Genomic DNA, 20,121 nt, shown 5'->3' on the forward strand with positions numbered 1-20,121 from the left:
CACGGGGAGGTTGGCGGAGCTAACTCCCCATGCTCACGGCAAGGAGCGTGGTACTGGTCAGGCACCGTGTTATGCGGTGCACAGCCCGTTGCGATCGGAGCCAGCTCTCCGCAAGTGCCATGCTAGAGTGGGCATCCAGGCAGGGTAGATTGTGCCAGCTCAGCGCTCTTGGTCTCCGGTGCACTGTGACAGCTCAGTGCGTCCTGTGCCTGCGCTCTGCACGAGCCGGGCTAATGTGGGCATTCAGCCACGAGGAGCGGTGCAAATTCTATGCACCAGATTTCCAGTGCTCCCCCACAGCCAGGTTCGACCTGTGCCTGCGCTCTGCAGGTGCCGGGCTAAAGTGGGCATTCAGCCTGGAAGAGCGATGCCAAGGATAAGCACCAGATCTCCAGTGCTCCCCAGTAGGTCTCCTCAGCCTGGTGAGTCCTGTGCCTGCTCCACGGGTCAATCCCTGCAGCGAGGGTCCCCAGTCCGGGGCCTGCAGCGAGGGTCCCCAGTCCGGGGCCTGCAGCGACGAGGATCCCCGCACCAGGGGCGCCACCAAAGTGGGGGGAGCCAGAGGTGGAGCTGGGTCTGCGTCCCACACCGGAACCGCCACCGAAGTAGTTGCCCACCCGGACCCTCCTCTATAGTGTCAGGTTGGCGGCCGCACTTTTGGGGGAGGGGGGGTACTGTCACGCCCTAAGTAAGCTTCACGGCCGTTTCATTGTTCTTTGTTTTGTTGGCGACATTTATCAAATAAAGAAATATACGCTCACCATGGTGCACCTTGGTCCGGTCATTTCCACAATTTCTTTAATCTTTAGTTCTTTAGTCTTTAGTTTGTATTTCTTTAATATTTAATTATTTAGTCTTTAGTTTTTATTTCTTTCATGTTTAATTATTTAGTCTTTAGTTATTTAGCCTTTAGTTTTTTTATTTCTTTAGTCTTTAGTTTTTTTTATTTCTTTGGTTCTTTAGTCTTTCGTTTTTTAAATTTCTTTATTCTTTATTTCTTTAGTCTTTAGTCTTTACTTCTTTTATTTCTTTAGGGCCTATCACTGTCTATCTGACATTCAAAGGAGCTCCCTCTTCCTTCACTGTGTGAATCTTATCTCTCCGTTTATCCGAGCTCTCTGAATGTTATTGTCCTCAGCCTACCATCTGTTCTCTGTCCCTTTGTCTCTATACCTCTCTCTATTTGTAGTTTCTCTCACCTTCTTCCTTTCTTCCATCCTTCCTCTCTCTCTCTCTCCGTGTGTAGTTTGTCATCTTAGACAGGAAGCGGGTTCATACACTGGTGTCATTTATGGTCTTTTCTGGCGTGTATCTCAGAGCATTCTTCAGCCAGTTAAGATGGCTAACTTACATCAAAAACACTCAATTACTATACTTAATTTTCCTATCAGAGATGTGAACTTTATAGTTGCTTCAGTTAAATATCATGTAAACCGTATATTTAGAATTGCCCCTCTGGGATGAATAAAGTTATATTGAATTTAATACAGTAGTCTTCTGATAGCTCATCTATAGTGAAAGGTATGCAGAGCCGGGAGACAAATTGAACAACACTCTTATGAATATATTGTTGTATTAATGACAGTGTTATTTTAAGAATAAGAGCTATACTGGCTCGTGAGAACTATGTTTTCATGGCCGTTCCTCTTTTGGCCATGAGAAGCGATGAGAACATACCATTTGAGGAATCTTGAGAGCCAATGACCCTCTGCCACATTGAAAAGTCTAACTAAGTGGTGAGGGGATATTTTGAGCCAATTACAGAGTGAAGAAAGTATGCTAGGCTAGCAGGAAGTGAGCACACACAGGACAATACACAGACCTGAAACTGAGAATACGTTGCAAATGGTCCCCTATTCCCTATAAATCCCTGGTCAAAAGTAGTTCACTATATAGGGAATAGGGGGCCAATTGGGACACAAGCTAGGTTGGGAATTTCCATGTAATGTCTATATCTCTTACTGGAAGTCCTGACTGGTCGACTGAGCCCAGCATTCAACACCAGAAATAATAGGCTTTTACCATAATAGTTTACATATTTTTCACACAAAGCTTTTCAATTGTATCTTACATCACGACAGACGGACAGACAGACGAGAAGACAGACGGACGGACGGATAGAACGACCAACCGACCTACAGACAGACAGACAGACAGACAGACAGACAGACAGACAGACAGACAGACAGACAGACAGACAGACAGACAGACAGACAGACAGACAGACAGACGAGAAGACAGACGGACGGACGGATAGAACGACCAACCGACCTACAGACAGACAGACAGACAGACAGACAGACAGACAGACAGACAGACAGGGTTTCTGTTTTGATTAGCTTAGTGGCGCACTAATCTGTGCAAGACCTCCACCTATAATCAGGTCTCTGTGTGTTCTAGACCTCACTTGTGTGTTCTACACCCCACCTATAATGAAGTCACTGTGTGTTCTAGACCCCTCTAGACCCCACCTATAGTCAGGTTGTTGTGTGTTCTAGACCCTTCTAGACCCGGACCTATAGTCAGGTTGTTGTGTGTTCAAGACCCCTCTAGACCCCGCCTATAGTCAGGTCGTTGTGTGTTCAAGTCCCCTCTAGACCCCGCCTATAGTCAGGTCGTTGTGTGTTCAAGACCCCTCTAGACCCCGCCTATAGTCAGGTCGTTGTGTGTTCAAGACCCCTCTAGACACCACCTATAGTCAGGTTGTTGTGTGTTCTAGACCCCTCTAGACCCCACCTATAATCAGGTCGTTGTGTGTTCTAGACTCCTCTATACACCACCTATAGTCAGGTTATTGTGTGTTCTAGACCCCTCTAGACCCCACCTATAATCAGGTCGTTCTGCTCCTTATTTGTGACCATCTGGAAGGGGTACACCACCTATAGTCAGGTTATTGTGTGTTCTAGACCCTCTAGAGTTGGGGACCCCTCTATACACCACCTATAGTCAGGTTATTGTGTGTTCTAGACCCCTCTAGACCCCACCTATAGTCAGGTTATTGTGTGTTCTAAACCCGTCTGCTCCTTATTTGTGACCATCTGGAAGGGGTAATGGGGTGGTGGGGAGGGGGGTAAGGGGGAGATCAGTGACCCAGATTGGAAGAGGGTGAGTGGAGCAGAAGAGGAGGGAGGAAAGGAGTGAGGAGAGGGGGATGAGCTGTGTGTCACCTCTCAATCACACCGTTTCACTTCATTAGTGGTGTGTAGAGGAGATGGAGTGATGACGAGAAGATGGAAGAAGTGGAGCTGAAGATTGCTTAAGAAAGAGAGTGAGAGGAGGGAGAGTGGAAGGGAGGAAGGAAAAAGTCACTGCTGCGGCCTGTCTTATTTCTCAGGGACCCCCTTGACCCAGAAAAACACACACACACACACAGGTGCAGAGATACCCACCAGAGACCTCATGTCCCCCTTCTTTGCGACTCTTAGAGACCTAACCAGCTGAACCCTTGGCAGCAGCAGGGCCCTTTCCCTCACCATCTACCTTTCTGTCTTTCTGTCTACCTCTCTTTCACCTCTACCTCTCTCTACCTCCCTTTCACCTCTACCTATCTTTCACCTCTACCTCTCTCTATCTCTCTTTCACCTCTACCTCTCTCTATCTCTCTTTCACCTCTACCTATCTTTCACCTCTACCTCTCTCTACCTCTCTTTCACCTCTACCTCTCTCTAACTATCTTTCACCGGCGCCGACAGAGATGGCCGCCTCGCTTCGAGTTCCTAGGAAACTATGCAGTTTTTTGTTTTTTTTATGTGTTATTTCTTACATTAGTACCCCAGGTCATCTTAGGTTTCATTACATACAGTCGAGAAGAACTACTGAATATAAGAGCAGTGTCAACTCACCATCAGTACGACCAAGAATATGACTTTCGCGAAGCAGATCCTGTGTTCTGCCTTTCACCCAGGACAACGGAATGGACCCCAGCCAGCGACCCAAAAAAACGACTTCGTAAAAGAGGGAAACGAAGCGGTCTTCTGGTCAGACTCCGGAGACAGGCACATCGTGGCACACTCCCTAGTATACTTCTCGCCAATGTCCAGTCTCTTGACAACAAGGTTGATGAAATCCGAGCAAGGGTAGCATTCCAGAGGGACATCAGAGACTGTAACGTTCTTTGCTTCACGGAAACATGGCTCACTGGAGAGACACTATCGGACTCGGTGCAGCCAACGGGTTTCTCCACGTATCGTGCCGACCGAAACAAACATCTTTCTGGTAAGAAGAGGGGCGGGGGCGTATGCCTTATGGCTAACGAGACGTGGTGTGATCACAAAAACATACAGGAACTCAAATCCTTCTGTTCACCTGATTTAGAATTCCTCACAATCAAATGTCGACCGCATTATCTACCAAGGTAATTCTCTTCGATTATAATCACAGCCGTATATATTCCCCCCCAAGCAGACACATCGATGGCTCTGAACGAACTTTATTTGACTCTTTGCAAACTGGAATCCATACATGACTGAGGCTGCATTCATTGTAGCTGGGGATTTTAACAAGGCTAATCTGAAAACAAGACTCCCTAAATTGTATCAGCATATTGATTGCACAACCAGGGCTGGCAAAACCTTGGATCATTGCTATTCTAACTTCCGCGACGCATATAAGGCCCTGCCCCGCCCTCCTTTCGGAAAAGCTGACCACAACTCCATTTTGTTGATCCCTACAGACAGAAACTAAAACAAGAAGCTCCCACGCTGAGGTCTGTCCAACGCTGGTCTGACCAATCTGATTCCACACTCCAAGACTGCTTCCATCACGTGGACTGGGAAATGTTTCGTATTGAGACAGACAACAACATTGACGAATACGCTGATTCGGTGTGCGAGTTCATTAGAGCGTGCGTTGAAGATGTCGTTCCCATAGCAACGATTAAAACATTCCCGAACCAGAAACCGTGGATTGATGGCAGCATTCGCGTGAAACTGAAAGCGCGAACCACTGCTTTAAATCAGGGCAAGGTGACCGGAAACATGACCGAAAACAAACAGTGTAGCAATTCCCTCCGCAAGGCAATCAAACAAGCTAAGCGTCAGTATAGAGACAAAGTAGAATCTCAATTCAACGGCTAAGACACAAGAGGTATGTGGCAGGGTCTACAGTCACGGATTACAAAAAGAAAACCAGCTCCGTCATGGACCAGGATGTCTTGCTCCCAGGCAGACTAAATAACTTTTTTGCCCGCTTTGAGGACAATACAGTGCCACTGACACGGCCTGCAACGGAAACACGCAGACTCTCCTTCACTGCAGCCGAGGTGAGTAAAACATTTAAACATGTTAACCCTCGCAAGGCTGCAGGCCCAGACGGCATCCCCAGCCGTGCCCTCAGAGCATGCGCAGACCAGCTGGCTGGTGTGTTTACGGAAATATTCAATCAATCCCTACCCCAGTCTGCTGTTCCCACATGCTTCAAGAGGGCCACCATTGTTCCTGTTCCCAAGAAAGCTAAGGTAACTGAGCTAAACGACTACCGCCCCGTAGCACTCACTTCCGACATCATGAAGTGCTTTGAGAGACTAGTCAAGGACCATATCACCTCCACCCTACCTGACACCCTAGACCCACTCCAATTTGCTTACCGCCCAAATAGGTCCACAGACGATGCAATCTCAACCACACTGCACACTGCCCTAACCCATCTGGACAATAGGAATACCTATGTGAGAATGCTGTTCATCGACTAAAGCTCAACAACAACAACAACATCGACTAAAGCTCAACAACCACCACCATGATTGACAGTGGGTATGGTGTGTTCAGGGTGATGAGCTGTGTTGCTTTTACGCCAAACATAACGTTTTGCATTGTTGCCAAAAAGTTCAATTTTGGTTTCATCTGACCAGAGCACCTTCTTCCACATGTTTGGTGTGTCTCCCAGGTGGCTTGTGGCAAACTTTAAACGACACTTTTTATGGATATTTTTAAGAAATGGCTTTCTTCTTGCCACTCTTCCATAAAGGCCAGATTTGTGCAATATACGACTGATTGTTGTCCTATGGACAGAGTCTCCCACCTCAGCTGTAGATCTCTGCATTTCATCCAGAGTGATCATGGGCCTCTTGGCTGCATCTCTGATCAGTCTTCTCCTTGTATGAGCTGGAAGTTTAGAGGGACGGCCAGGTCTTGGTAGATTTGCAGTGGTCTGATACTCCTTCCATTTCAATATTATCGCTTGCACAGTGCTCCTTGGGATGTTTAAAGCTTGGGAAATCTTTTTGTATCCAAATCCGGCTTTAAACTTCTTCACAACAGTATCTCGGACCTGCCTGGTGTGTTCCTTGTTCTTCATGATGCTCTCTGCGCTTTTAACGGACCTCTGAGACTATCACAGTGCAGGTGCATTTATACGGAGACTTGATTACACACAGGTGGATTGTATTTATCATCATTAGTCATTTAGGTCAACATTGGATCATTCAGAGATCCTCACTGAACTTCTGGAGAGAGTTTGCTGCACTGAAAGTAAAGGGGCTGAATAATTTTGCACGCCCAATTTTTCAGTTTTTGATTTGTTAAAAGAGTTTGAAATATCCAATAAATGTCGTTCCACTTCATGATTGTGTCCCACTTGTTGTTGATTCTTCACAAAAAAATACAGTTTTATATCTTTATGTTTGAAGCCTGAAATGTGGCAAAAGGTCGCAAAGTTCAAGGGGGCCGAATACTTTCGCAAGGCACTGTATATATATATACAGTGTTGTAACAATGTACAAATGGATAAAGAACACAAGGGAAAATAAATAAGCACAAATATGGGTTGTATTTACAATGGTGTTTGTTCTTCACTGGTTGCCCTTTTCTTGTGGCAACAGGTCACAAATCTTGCTGATGTGATGGCACACTGTGGAATTTCCCCCAGTAGATATGGGAGTTTATCAAAATTGGATTTGTTTTCGAATTCTTTGTGGATCTGTGTAATCTGAGGGAAATATGTCTCTCTAATATGGTCATACATTTGGCAGGAGGTTAGGAATTGCAGCTCAGTTTCCACCTCATTTTGTGGGCAGTGAGCACATAGCCTGTCTTCTCTTGAGAGCCAGGTCTGTCTACGGCAGCCTTTCTCAATTGCAAGGCTATGCTCATTAAATCTGTACATAGTCAAAGCTTTCCTTAACTTTGGGTCAGTCACAGTGGACAGGTATTCTGCCACTGTGTACTCTCTGTTTAGGGCCAAATAGCATTCTAGTTTGCTCTCTTTCTTTGTTAATTCTTTCCAATGTGTCAAGTAATTATCTTTTTGTTTTCTCATGATTTGCTTGGGTCTAATTGTGTTTTTGTCCTGGGGCTCTGTGGGGTGTGTTTGTGTTTGTGAACAGAGCCCCAGGACCAGCTTGCTTAGGGGACTCTTCTCCAGGTTCCTCTCTCTGCAGGTGATGGCTTTGTTATGGAAGGTTTGGGAATCGCTTCCATTTAGGTGGTTGTAGAATTTAACGGCTCTTTTCTGGATTTTGATAATTAGTGGGTATCGGCCTAATTCTGCATGCATTATTTGGTGTTCTACGTTGTACACAGAGGATAGTTTTCAGAATTCTGCATGCCAGAACATCACATTGATCTGATGGAGGCTAGAACATCACATTGATCTGGTAAAATAATAGAACTTCACATTGATCTGGTAAAATAATAGAACATCACATTGATCTGGTAAAATAATAGAACTTCACATTTTTTAAATATTTTTATTTAGTTCACCTTTATTTAACCAGGTAGGCTAGTTGAGAACAAGTTCTCATTTGCAACTGCGACCTGGCCAAGATAAAGCATAGCAGTGTGAACAGACAACACAGAGTTACACATGGAGTAAACAACATCACATTGATCTGATGGATGCCAGAACATCACATTGATCTGATGGATGCTAGAACATCACATTGATCTTATAAAATGCTACAACATCACATTGACCTGATGGATGCTAGAACATCACATTGATCTGATGGATGCATTGATCATGGATGCCAGAACATCACATTGATCTGATGGATGCTAGAACATCACATTGATCTGATGGAGGCAAGAACATCAGATTGATCTGATGGATGCTAGAACATCACATTGATCTGATAAAATGCAAGAACATCACATTGATCTGATGGATGCCAGAACATCACATTGATCTGATGGATGCTAGAACATCACATTGATCTGATGGAGGCAAGAACATCAGATTGAACTGATGGATGCTAGAACATCACATTGATCTGATGGATGCTAGAACATCACATTGATCTTATAAAATGCTACAACATCACATTGATCTGATGGATGCTAGAACATCACATTGATCTGATGGATGCTAGAACATCACATTGACCTGATGGATGCTAGAACATCACATTGACCTGATGGATGCTAGAACATCACATTGATCTGATGGATGCTAGAACATCACATTGACCTGATGGATGCTAGAACATCACATTGACCTGATGGATGCTAGAACATCACATTGATCTGATGGATGCTAGAACATCACATTGATCTGATAAAATGCAAGAACATCACATTGACCTGATGGATGCTAGAACATCACATTGATCTGATGGATGCTAGAACATCACATTGATCTGATAAAATGCTACAACATCACATTGACATGATAAAATAATAGAACATCACATTGATCTGATGGATGCTAGAACATCACATTGATCATGATGGATGATCTAAAAGAACATCATGATAAAATACATTGACATGATAAACATCACATTGACATGATGGATGCTAGAACATCACATTGACATGATGGATGCTAGAACATCCAAACATTGACATGATGGATGCTAGAACATCACATTGACATGATGGATGCTAGAACATCACATTGACATGATGGATGCTAGAACATCCAAACATTGTTTATGTAAAGCCAGTTATGCTGCATGGTTTATGTAATGCAATTATGACGGACATTTATTCATGTTGATGTGACCATGTGAAATTCTCAAATTCCACAAATTAATGTAATATTAGTTATTATCAGATATATATTATCAGTTAGATATTATTGTCAGAGTTTGCATTTGTCATTTGGCAGCTGGATTCAGAAGCATCAGAGAGAGAGCATTGGAATTTGTGAATCCCTCAAAGCTGAAAATGACCCTCAAGGCTCTACTTTGATGCCAGACAGAGCCAGGAGAGGAGGGGTGGTAGGGTGAACTACACTACAGATACAACGAATGAAGTGTCAGTAAATTACCCAGTGATACTTGTGGGGAAAACCTTATTTTGTCTTCAATTGCCTGCCTTTCCAACGGTATGTGTGTAAGTGTGCGGCTATCTCTCTCCACGTGATGACTGGACTTTTAGCTACTCTCTCCTCTGTTGTTACCAGAAGAAGAAATAGAGGGTCTCTGTTGACGGCGGATTAAGAAGGAACGCCTTGAATGGTTTTCTTTGGGTAGAAACGAGGGGGAGGCGACAGGGGTTACGAGGGGGCAGGTGGGGTGGGGAGGGGAGAGGAGGGCGATGCTAATTATGCATGGCGATTGTTGATAGCTTGATTGTCTGCGTCCAGCTGCACAGAGAACCGGGGGGAGAGTGAGAGGGCGGGGATGCGGAGCGAGGCAGACTCACTGACGCCAGTCTCGAAATTCTCCCATCCATTGAAAGAGAGCCTCGATTGTGTTGGGGCCTTTCCGACAGCGTGGCGCGAGGGCACCTGATCCCTGCCCAGACGCACCAGTGTCACACGGATTCAGAGCCCAGGAATCTGCAGATAGGCAATAAAAAGTCCAGGCTGGTGAGGGCACCCGCTGCTTATGCCATTTTTTTTAACATTCAGAAGTGTAACATTGTAGCCTACCAACGCGCAGAAAAAGTGTTTATAATCGTGCAGCAATATAACTGTATTTCACTTTTGTATACTTATCGTTTCATGTAGACTAACTTTGTTTGCCACCATATTCTTCTAATTGTGTGTTTTATTTGTACGCATATATAATAATATAATGTTGCTTTATACAGAACACATGTATAAATAGTCATTTTCTCACCATGCCAGCGATTTTAGGACAATATTTGTCCACCCTCCTCCCCTTGACATATTTAAGACAGATATCTGAGGTAGAAGGCTTGTTTGGACAACCAGTAACGTTCACAAAATGTATTTTTAAAATAGCAATGGACCGAACTCTGGTCACACGGTATAAAATTAGTAGTTTGCTCTTGAGTGAGGTCGTTGAATGACTTGTAGTCATTAGGGGTCAACAAGCGGGGGTTAGCAGCCTACACGCTGACATGAACATCTGTGCAACCGCTGAAAAGGGGCGGGCCATTGGGCCAATTCCACTGGCGCATATTTACGCACGAATGTATCTTTATCGAACATAAAACAATTAGGCTATACTTCTATTTGTTCAAAATATAAAAATAGCGAAGATTAAAACTCACTTCTAAATCTTATTTTATATGTTTGTGTCTTTTAAGTGAAGGATTACTACATCATTGGTTTTCCCAATTGATGACAAATATTTACTCCCTCTTTAATCAGATGATGTGTAAACCAACCCAATGGCCCCAGTGTTATCTAATGCTAGTATTGACATTAACAAAGATATGGTTGCGCCTTCAGAGGAGAGGAACCAAATTGGTTATTTTTATGGAGTCAGCATATTCTTATTCTCATGCATTGGAGGTCGGAACAAAGCTCAGTGGGCTGCAGCAACAGAGAGGAGTGGGCAGAGAGAAGTGGGCAGACCCAGGACTTTGAGTGACGGGCCCAGTAAAATATCTCGGTGAGGAAGTTCTGGTCAGGATGGGCCTTTTGCCAGAGCGGCGCGTTGGAGCGGGTGAATGGATGACGTCGGGAGACTGGCGCCAGGCTGTCTGGGACGGGCGCGTTAGATCAACACAGCTGGGTTGGAATAGGACACACAGCTGGGCGAGGGTACATTCCTCCACAAAAACACGATTGTGAGAAAAAGGAAAATAAGACCAAATAGGAACAGAGGGGACACGGTTTGGCTAAAAAATGCAGGAGTTAAAAAGAAAGAGAAAAATATACAACTTATTTTGAGTTAGGGTTCATCCCAAATTTTATTCACAATAACATAGCCCGAATGTTGTTCTCCTCTGTCATGGTTAACTGCAGATTTCATATTTGTTTGGATTTCGTTTTTTTAAATCTTTATTTTATTTGACATTAAAAATATAAAAGAAGATTAATTGATAGTGGTATAGACAAAGTCCAGCTAGGCATATATAACAGAGTTTCTTATTTCTTTTGATAATAATATGATAACAAATTCAAAACTGTTATTCACAAAGAAGGGAGTTTGCACGTTCAAGAACTCATGTAAGGCATTCTGTTTGGATAACTTATCTAGGCTTCTTGAATCTATTGCTAATGAAAATGACTGTTGTATCCCTATCCTCCTAGCCTACATCTTTTGGGTGAAGAAATGTGAAAACCATCACTTTTTCTCAGGCTTATAATTATAGGATTTTCAAGCTTATCTTCTCTGTCTGCCTGCCTGCCTGCCGCTTGACAAGTCTTAAAATCATGTGATGCCAAAAGAGGTGGAAAAATTATTCCTGACGCCAGAATGTCTGCAACGTCATGAGAGGAACACATTGGCGTGAAACCCGTAACGGTAACGCGGGGCTTCAATTTGATAAAGGAAGAAGATCCAGAGAGTCTTATGTCAGTGAGCAAAACAGCCATATTTAGGTCTATTAACCAAGTTGAATGTTTCTTGTTGGATAGTTTATGTATTCAGTGCTCACCAAAATTATGTTTTCTTGATTGTAGCCTAATATCTGAAATGAGGTGGGTAATTGCCCATAGGATTGACTAGCATCATTGCTTGAATTTCTCATTCCATCTGCCCCCACCCCTACCTCGCCCCGGTAGGTGACGTTTGAACAGCCAATCATAAATCCCGAGCTTCTCAGAACAACCAGGAAGTCTCTACACTGGCTAATCAGAGCACGAGGGTGTATTTATTTGTGAGAATGGGCGGCGACTGACTGACAAGGGTGTATAAAGCCAACCTCACACCCACACCGAAGTACTGTAGCTGGTTGTTGCCTTAGCGTCTCACTTTGAATTAACTAATTGTAGGCTACTTTAAAAACATGAAAGCCATCAGTCCTATGAGATCTGTCAGAAGCTGCTACGAAGCTGTCCGCTGCATTTCGGATCAGAGTCTCTCCATCACCCGGAATAAGCCATCTATGGAGGAATCCGTGGGCGCGCTGTGCGATATGAATGACTGCTACTCCAAACTGAAGGAGCTGGTACCGAGCATCCCACAGAACAAGTCCGTCAGCCAAGTGGAAATTCTGCAACACGTTATCGACTACATATTCGACCTACAAATCGCGTTGGAAGACGAGTCTTCAGCGACAACCACGCCTGATTTGGTGCTGTCACTAAAGGTGAGGATGGTTACTCGCTCCCGCCCCCGTTATGTAGGATTTATTGCATTGTCTCATAGTTTCCGTTGTATCAAATTGACGCGCATGTAAAGGAAAACGTAGGTTTTATTTTTGCCGTGTAAACATAAGAACAATGTGATGTTGGAAAGCATTTATATTTGCTGTTACATGATGCACGATCAAAATATAACCAAATATCAGTTGCAGGCCTCGACTGTTATTTCGTTGCAATACATGTAACCATAAGTACATCTAATGCACGTGTCCTTGTTTATGTCTTGCTGTCAGTGAGGCTAATAATTTCGCTGTTAGCGGCAATAATATTTATCTCCCCCCCCTCCCCCCATGAAGAATGCAGACCTTGCACACAATTTCTCCCAAGAAGATGGACGGTTGTGCCGTTAGAGGAGTAATAGGCCTATAACGTCCATAAATGGTATGTAGCCCATCTATAGTCATCTATGCTTGTGTTATTACTATTTGCTTTACATGGATCCAATATAATTACCGACTTGCTGTGACGTGGCTGGCAATGAACTGCTTCAATGAAACTGTGTCAACAAACTGCATACCTCTAAATAAAATATGATGTAGCCTTACTTTCTAAGATAATAAATAGCAATGAAGGGGACATTGATATGCAGGGGAATAGTCTAGTCCCCTTTCCTCTCTTATCTCCCACTCACCATGGTTGTCAATTAGCCAAGCCAGTGAATGTGTGGTGGATTCATTGCTATCAGCTGGTGAATGTGTGGTGGATTCATTGCTATCAGCTGGTGAATGTGTGGTGGATTCATTGCTATCAGCTGGTGAATGTGTGGTGGATTCATTGCTATCAGCTGGTGAATGTGTGGTGGATTCATTGCTATCAGCTGGTGAATGTGTGGTGGATTCATTGCTATCAGCCTGGTGAATGTGTGGTGGATTCATTGCTATCAGCCTGGTGAATGTGTGGTGGATTCATTGCTATCAGCTGGTGAATGTGTGGTGGATTCATTGCTATCAGCCTGGGGTTAGTGAAAGTTCCACACTAGGTGCCAGTCTGCTCCACCTCTAAGGCGGAGGGAGGGAGTGTGAGAGAGCACTGTCCTGACTTAACGTGTTCTTCCCTTTCTCTCTGTGTGCAGGTGCAGAGAAACACATCTCCACTTCACTCTGGGCAAGAGGACAATGGGGCCAGAAAGAAGGTCTGGGATAGGTATTTAGAGTGGGAGAGAAGAGGACTTGTTAGTTCTCAGATCTGGGCAAGAGGGCCAGAAAGAAGGTCTGGGACAGGTATTTAGAGTGGGAGAGAAGAGGACTCTTTAGTTCTCAGATGGATGGATGGATCACCCTCTTGTTTTCTGTCCTCTTGTCACCAGAAGTGACATAAACAACACACCAAAGCAGAAAAAGATTTGAATTGACTCTCTCTGTTTCTGTCTCTGTCCCTCTCCCTGTCTCTCCCTCTCTACTTGTTCCTCTCAGTTGTGGTTTTGTATCCCTCTGAATGTATCGATACATCAACCTTAGTTGATTTATCTTTTTGTGTTACATTCCAAACCAAACCTTTTGGATTGACCTTCCAATATTTTGTTACAACCCAACCCCCCCTCCCAATCCTTCCTCCCTTCCCTCCTCTCCTAGCCAGTCCTAAAACTCTATCACTTAATTCTCTCTTCATATACTCTGTTATCTTATAATTTGAAGGTTTTCAGAACTTGGTCAAATTGTGTAAAGATCTAATTTGGTCACTGTGAACTCTGAAGGAGATGGGTTAAGTGAGTTTGGTCTTGTGCGGGGGTCCATGGATATAATCACAACTCTGTAATAAGAGTTGATTGTAAATGTTTGTAGGGATTGTTTATTTCTACAGACAATGTCAAATAATTGCTGAGTTTTATAAACTTTTTTTCTTTAAAAAAAATCAAAGTCTGGGTTGTATGTACGTTCTTATGTAATAAAATGACGAAATGTTGTGAACGTTCTGTGAAGTACTGTAGCTTTTCTTTCTTTGTTAGTTTAACTTTAGGGAATGTGCATCCCAAATGGCAACCTATTCCCATTATAGTGCACTACATGTGGCCATAGTAGTATTCCCTTTATAGTGCACTACATGTGGCCATAGTAGTATTCCCTTTATAGTGCACTACATGTGGCCATAGTAGTATTCCCTTTATAGTGCACTACATGTGGCCATAGTAGTATTCCCTTTATAGTGCACTACATGTGGCCATAGTAGTATTCCCTTTATAGTGCACTACATGTGGCCATAGTAGTATTCCCTTTATAGTGCACTACATGTGGCCATAGTAGTATTCCCTTTATAGTGCACTACATGTGGCCATAGTAGTATTCCCTTTATAGTGCACTACATGTGGCCATAGTAGTATTCCCTTTATAGTGCACTACATGTGGCCATAGTAGTATTCCCTTTATAGTGCACTACATGTGGCCATAGTAGTATTCCCTTTATAGTGCACTACATGTGGCCATAGTAGTATTCCCTTTATTAGTGCACTACATGTGGCCATAGTAGTATTCCCTTTATAGTGCACTACATGTGGCCATAGTAGTGCTCGATATAGGGAATAGAGTGACGGTCGGGATGCATCAATATTTATATAGCTAAGTATGGTAGATGATTGGCTTGAAGATCTCTTCTGATTGAATTACATACTTTGATATGACAGGATGTACCTGTATTCAATAGAAGGTTGAGGTCTTGTGGTTGGAAATCAAATGACGGGTGTTTCCTGTATATCTCTCTTCAGTTTTTTCCATGAGCCGTAACATAAGCAGCAATCTCTCTGTGGTAATAATGATGCTTTTCAGAGGAGTTGACGCCGAGTTACAAATTACACTACATGTATGATATAATATACTCTTATTATATCTAATCAGTCCAACTTAATACATCACAACAGGTTAGACTGCCTATAGCTGTGTTTGTAGCCTAATCATTTTCACCCATCCCGCCACAGTCAATAGCTTTGTCACAATGAATCTCAATGTCAGCTCTTAAATGCTTCGCATTTCTGGAGACTAATATATCCCATGTTTTTAATTTTTTTAATTTGTGCTATACGTAAATTATTACTTCTTGGTAGTCAATCTAGAAATCTATACAGTATGGTACGGAAACATGACATAGATCCAGTCCAGACACCATGCACTCTGATGCACCGAACTTGTTCCCCCCAAAAATGGGCAATGCTGCCACCTAGTGGTTTTCAATTCAAGGGGCGTTATTGTCATGGGAACAAATCAAATTTATTTATATAGCCCTTTGTACATCAGCTGATATCTCAAAGTGCTGTACAGAAACCCAGCCTTAAACCCCAAACAGCAAGCAATGCAGGTGTAGAAGCACGGTGGCTAGGAAAAACTCCCTAGAAAGGCCAAAACCTAGGAAGAAACCTAGAGAGGAACCAGGCTATGTGGGGTGGCCAGTCCTCTTCTGGCTGTTATCATTGCCAAAGGAAGTGAACTAGATAATAAACAAAACATTTTCACAGGAAACATTACACTCACAGAAGTTACAAAAAGCCAAACATATTATGTCTATATATACTGTTGTAACAATGTGCAAATATTTAAAGTTTAAAAAAAGGGAAAATAAAGAAACATAAATAAGGGTTGTATTTACGATGGTGTTTGTTCTTCACTGGTTGCCCTTTTCTTGCGGCAACAGGTCACAAATATTACTGCTGTGATGGCACACTGTGGTATTTCACCCAGTAGATATGGGAGTTTATCAAAATTGGGTTTGTTTTTGAATTCTTTGTGGATCTGTGTAATCTGAGGGAAATGTGTCTCTCTAATATGGTCATACATTGGGCAGGAGGTTAGGAAGTGCAGCTCAGATTCCACCTCATTTTGTGGGCAGTGTGCACATAGCCTGTCTTCTGTTGAGACAGTGGCGGCAGGTAGCCAAGTTGTTAGAGCATTGGGCCAGGAACTGAAAGGTTGCTAGATTGAATCCCTTAGCTGACAAGGTACAGATCTGTCATTCAACCCCTGATCAAGCCAGTTAACCCACTGTTCCTAGGCCGTCATTGTAAATAAGAATTTGTTCTTAACTGACTTGCCAAATAGCATTCTAGTTTGCAGTTTTTTATTAATTCTTTCCAATGTGTCCAGTAATTATCTAATGATCTTTTTGTTTTCTCATGATTTGGTTGGGTCTAATTGTGTTGTTGTCCTGTGGCTCTGTGGGTTTTGTGTTTGTGAACAGAGCCCCAGGACCAGCTTGCTAAGGAGACTCTTCTCCAGGTTCATCTCTCTGTAGATGATGGCTTTGTTATGGAAGGTTTGGGAATCGCTTCCTATTAGGTGGTTGTAGAATTTAACTGCTTTTTTCTGGATTTTGACAGTTAGCGGGTGTTGACCTAAGTCTGTTCGGATACTATAGAACCTGAGAGAGGACCTGTCAAAATAAATTCCAGGCAGCAAATTAACTCCTTGTTGACCTTTGAACCTCTTTATACCTGGAGGTAGGGAAGTAACCAACCCACCATTATTTGACAGTTATCTCATTATTAAACAAAATAATGGTAAATACATAATATCATAAAAAATATATTTCTACTATTTACATTTTGTGGCAAAAGTGTACAATTGACCTGATGAACTGATGAAAAAAATAAAATGGGCCACTGATCTGAAAGCACTGGGCCCCTCTTAAAGTAGTTGACCTCAGTTGTGAATAGGTACTGACACCTAGTGGTTGACATCGCATTACTGCACTTTTCAAAGACCATGCACAATGCATGTTATTGCAAGACTATTTTAGTAGAGTACATTGATTTAAGTACATTTCAAATTGGTGATTTACTTTTTAATAATCAGGGAACAAGGGATGGATATGTCTTGCTATATCTAGCAGGAACCACCCAAAGGTTTGTGCACAGGTCCCAAACCCAAATCCCAGAGGGCAGTATTTCTGGGAGTTCTCGCTCCCACCTTGATCACTTAAGGGTCATTGATTAGTTAGGAACTCCCCTCACCTGGTTGTCTTGGTCTTTATTGGCCCTCCAGTAATTGGAGTTTGTAACCACTGGGTTATCTGTTAGAGTAGTATCCACTGGGTTAGAGGTTACAGTAGTATCCACTGGGTTAGATGTTACAGTAGTATCCACTGGGTTAGAGGTTACAGTAGTATCCACTGGGTTAGATGTTACAGTAGTATCCACTGGGTTAGATGTTACAGTAGTATCCACTGGGTTAGAGGTTACAGTAGTATCCACTGGGTTAGAGGTTACAGTAGTATCCAATGGGTTAGATGTTACAGTAGTATCCACTGGGTTAGAGGTTACAGTAGTATCCACTGGGTTGGGTTAGATGTTACAGTAGTATCCACTGGGTTAGAGGTTACAGTAGTATCCACTGGGTTAGAGGTTACAGTAGTATCCACTGGGTTAGAGGTTACAGTAGTATCCACTGGGTTAGAGGTTACAGTAGTATCCACTGGGTTAGAGGTTACAGTAGTATCCACTGGGTTAGATGTTACAGTAGTATCCACTGGGTTAGAGGTTACAGTAGTATCCACTGGGTTAGATGTTACAGTAGTATCCACTGGGTTAGAGGTTACAGTAGTATCCACTGGGTTAGAGGTTACAGTAGTATCCACTGGGTTAGAGGTTACAGTAGTATCCACTGGGTTAGAGGTTACAGTAGTATCCACTGGGTTAGAGATTACAGTAGTATACACTGAGTTAGATGTTACAGTAGTATCCACTGGGTTAGAGGTTACAGTAGTATCCACTGGGTTGGTAGTATCCACTGGGAGAGGTTACAGTAGTATCCACTGGGTTAGAGGTTACAGTAGTATCCACTGGGTTAGAGGTTACAGTAGTATCCACTGGGTTAGAGGTTACAGTAGTATCCACTGGGTTAGAGGTTACAGTAGTATCCACTGGGTTAGAGGTTACAGTAGTATCCACTGGGTTAGAGGTTACAGTAGTATCCACTGGGTTAGATGTTACAGTAGTATCCACTGGGTTAGAGGTTACAGTAGTATCCACTGGGTTAGATGTTACAGTAGTATCCACTGGGTTAGAGGTTACAGTAGTATCCACTGGGTTAGAGGTTACAGTAGTATCCACTGAGTTAGATGTTACAGTAGTATCCACTGGGTTAGAGGTTACAGTAGTATCCACTGGGTTGGAGGTTACAGTAGTATCCACTGGGTTAGAGGTTACAGTTGTATCCACTGGGTTAGAGGTTACAGTAGTATCCACTGGGTTAGATGTTACAGTAGTATCCACTGGGTTAGAGGTTACAGTAGTATCCACTGGGTTAGAGGTTACAGTAGTATCCACTGGGTTAGAGGTTACAGTAGTATCCACTGGGTTAGAGGTTACAGTAGTATCCACTGGGTTAGAGGTTACAGTATTATCCACTGGGTTAGAGGTTACAGTAGTATCCACTGGGTTAGAGGTTACAGTAGTATCCACTGGGTTAGGGGTTACAGTAGTATCCACTGGGTTAGAGGTTACAGTAGTATCCACTGGGTTAGAGGTTACAGTAGTATCCACTGGGTTAGAGGTTACAGTACTTTGTTGAAGGACCTTTGGCAGCGATTACAGCATCAAGTATTCTTCGGTATGATGCTACAAGTTTGGCACACCTGTATTTGAGGAGTTTCTCCCATTCCTCTCTGCAGATCCTCTCAAGCTCTGTCAGGTTGGACGGGGAGCTTCGCTACACAGCTATCTTCAGGACTCTGTATATATAAAAAGTGTCATGACGTTGGCCTGGGGGGGGGGTAGGTTTATGACAGTCATAAATACCTCTTCCCCCCTTTTTCCTCTCTCTACCCTACTGAGGTTACATTTGCAAAACCCTTGGTTAACATAGAGATTCTGGGAACATCAGAAGGTGGGGGAAATGAACTATATTCTGGTAATCCGATCAATTGAACATATGCGGTGGTACGTAATGAACGTACGTAATTAAATAAAGGTGAAATAAATAAGACTCTCCAGAGATATTCGATCGTGTTCAAGTCCGGGCTCTGTATGGGCCACTCAAGGACATTCAGAGACTTGTCCCGAAGCCACTCCTGCGCTGTCTTGGCTGTGTGCTTGGGGTCGTTGTCTTGTTAGAAGGTGAACCTTCGCCCCTGTCTGACGTTCAGAGCGCTGTGGAGCAGGTTTCATCCTTCTCTCGATCCGATCCTCACTAGTCTCCCAGTCCATGCCGCTGAAAAACATCCACAGAATGATGCTGCCACCACCATGGTTCACTGTAGGGATGGTGCCAGGTTTCCTCCAGACGTGACGCTTGGCATTCAGGCCAGAGAGTTCAACCTTGATTTTAGCAGAACAGAGAATCTTGTTTCTCATGGTCTGAGAGTCCTTTATGTGCCTTTTTGCAAACTCCAAGCCGACTGTCATGTGCCTTTTACTGAGGAGTGGCTTCCATCTGGCCACTGTACCATAAAGGCCTGATTGATGGAGTGCTGCAGAGATTGTTGTTCTTCTGGAAGGTTCTCCCATCTCCACAGAGGATCTCTGGAGCACTGTCTTGGTCACCTTCCTGACCAAAGCCCTTCTCCCCCCATTGCTCAGTTGGCTGGGTGGAGTTTGGCTGGGCGGCCAGCTCTTAGAAGAGTCTTGATGTTTCCAAACTTCTTTCATTTAAGAATCATGGAGGCCACTGTGTTCTTGGGGACCTTCAATGCTGCAGACATTTTTTGGTACTTTTCCCCAGATCTGTGCCTCGACACAATCCTGTTTCTGAGCTCTAC

The 20,121-nt window shown here is 43.4% G+C and overlaps 1 protein-coding gene across 1 annotated transcript; it reads left to right on the plus strand.

Moving 5' to 3' along the window:
- The first annotated feature begins 12,086 nt into the window (after positions 1-12,086).
- LOC135507521 (DNA-binding protein inhibitor ID-3-A-like) lies at positions 12,087-13,756 on the plus strand. The gene is made up of 3 exons (XM_064927030.1): positions 12,087-12,389; positions 13,517-13,576; positions 13,751-13,756. Exons 1-3 carry the CDS (start codon positions 12,087-12,089, stop codon positions 13,754-13,756), a joined length of 369 nt encoding a protein of 122 aa, XP_064783102.1.
- The last annotated feature ends 6,365 nt before the right edge of the window (positions 13,757-20,121 follow it).

This window comes from Oncorhynchus masou, chromosome 21, assembly GCF_036934945.1.
Source record: "Oncorhynchus masou masou isolate Uvic2021 chromosome 21, UVic_Omas_1.1, whole genome shotgun sequence".
NCBI classification, from domain to species: domain Eukaryota; kingdom Metazoa; phylum Chordata; class Actinopteri; order Salmoniformes; family Salmonidae; genus Oncorhynchus; species Oncorhynchus masou.

Excerpts from the sequence above, each read along its gene's own strand:
- LOC135507521 (XM_064927030.1), top strand. The coding sequence starts at position 12,087 with ATGAAAGCCATCAGTCCTATGAGATCTGTCAGAAGCTGCTACGAAGCT. Across the intron at positions 12,390-13,516 it reads ATTTGGTGCTGTCACTAAAG|GTGCAGAGAAACACATCTCC; the intron begins GTGAGGATGGTT and ends CTCTGTGTGCAG.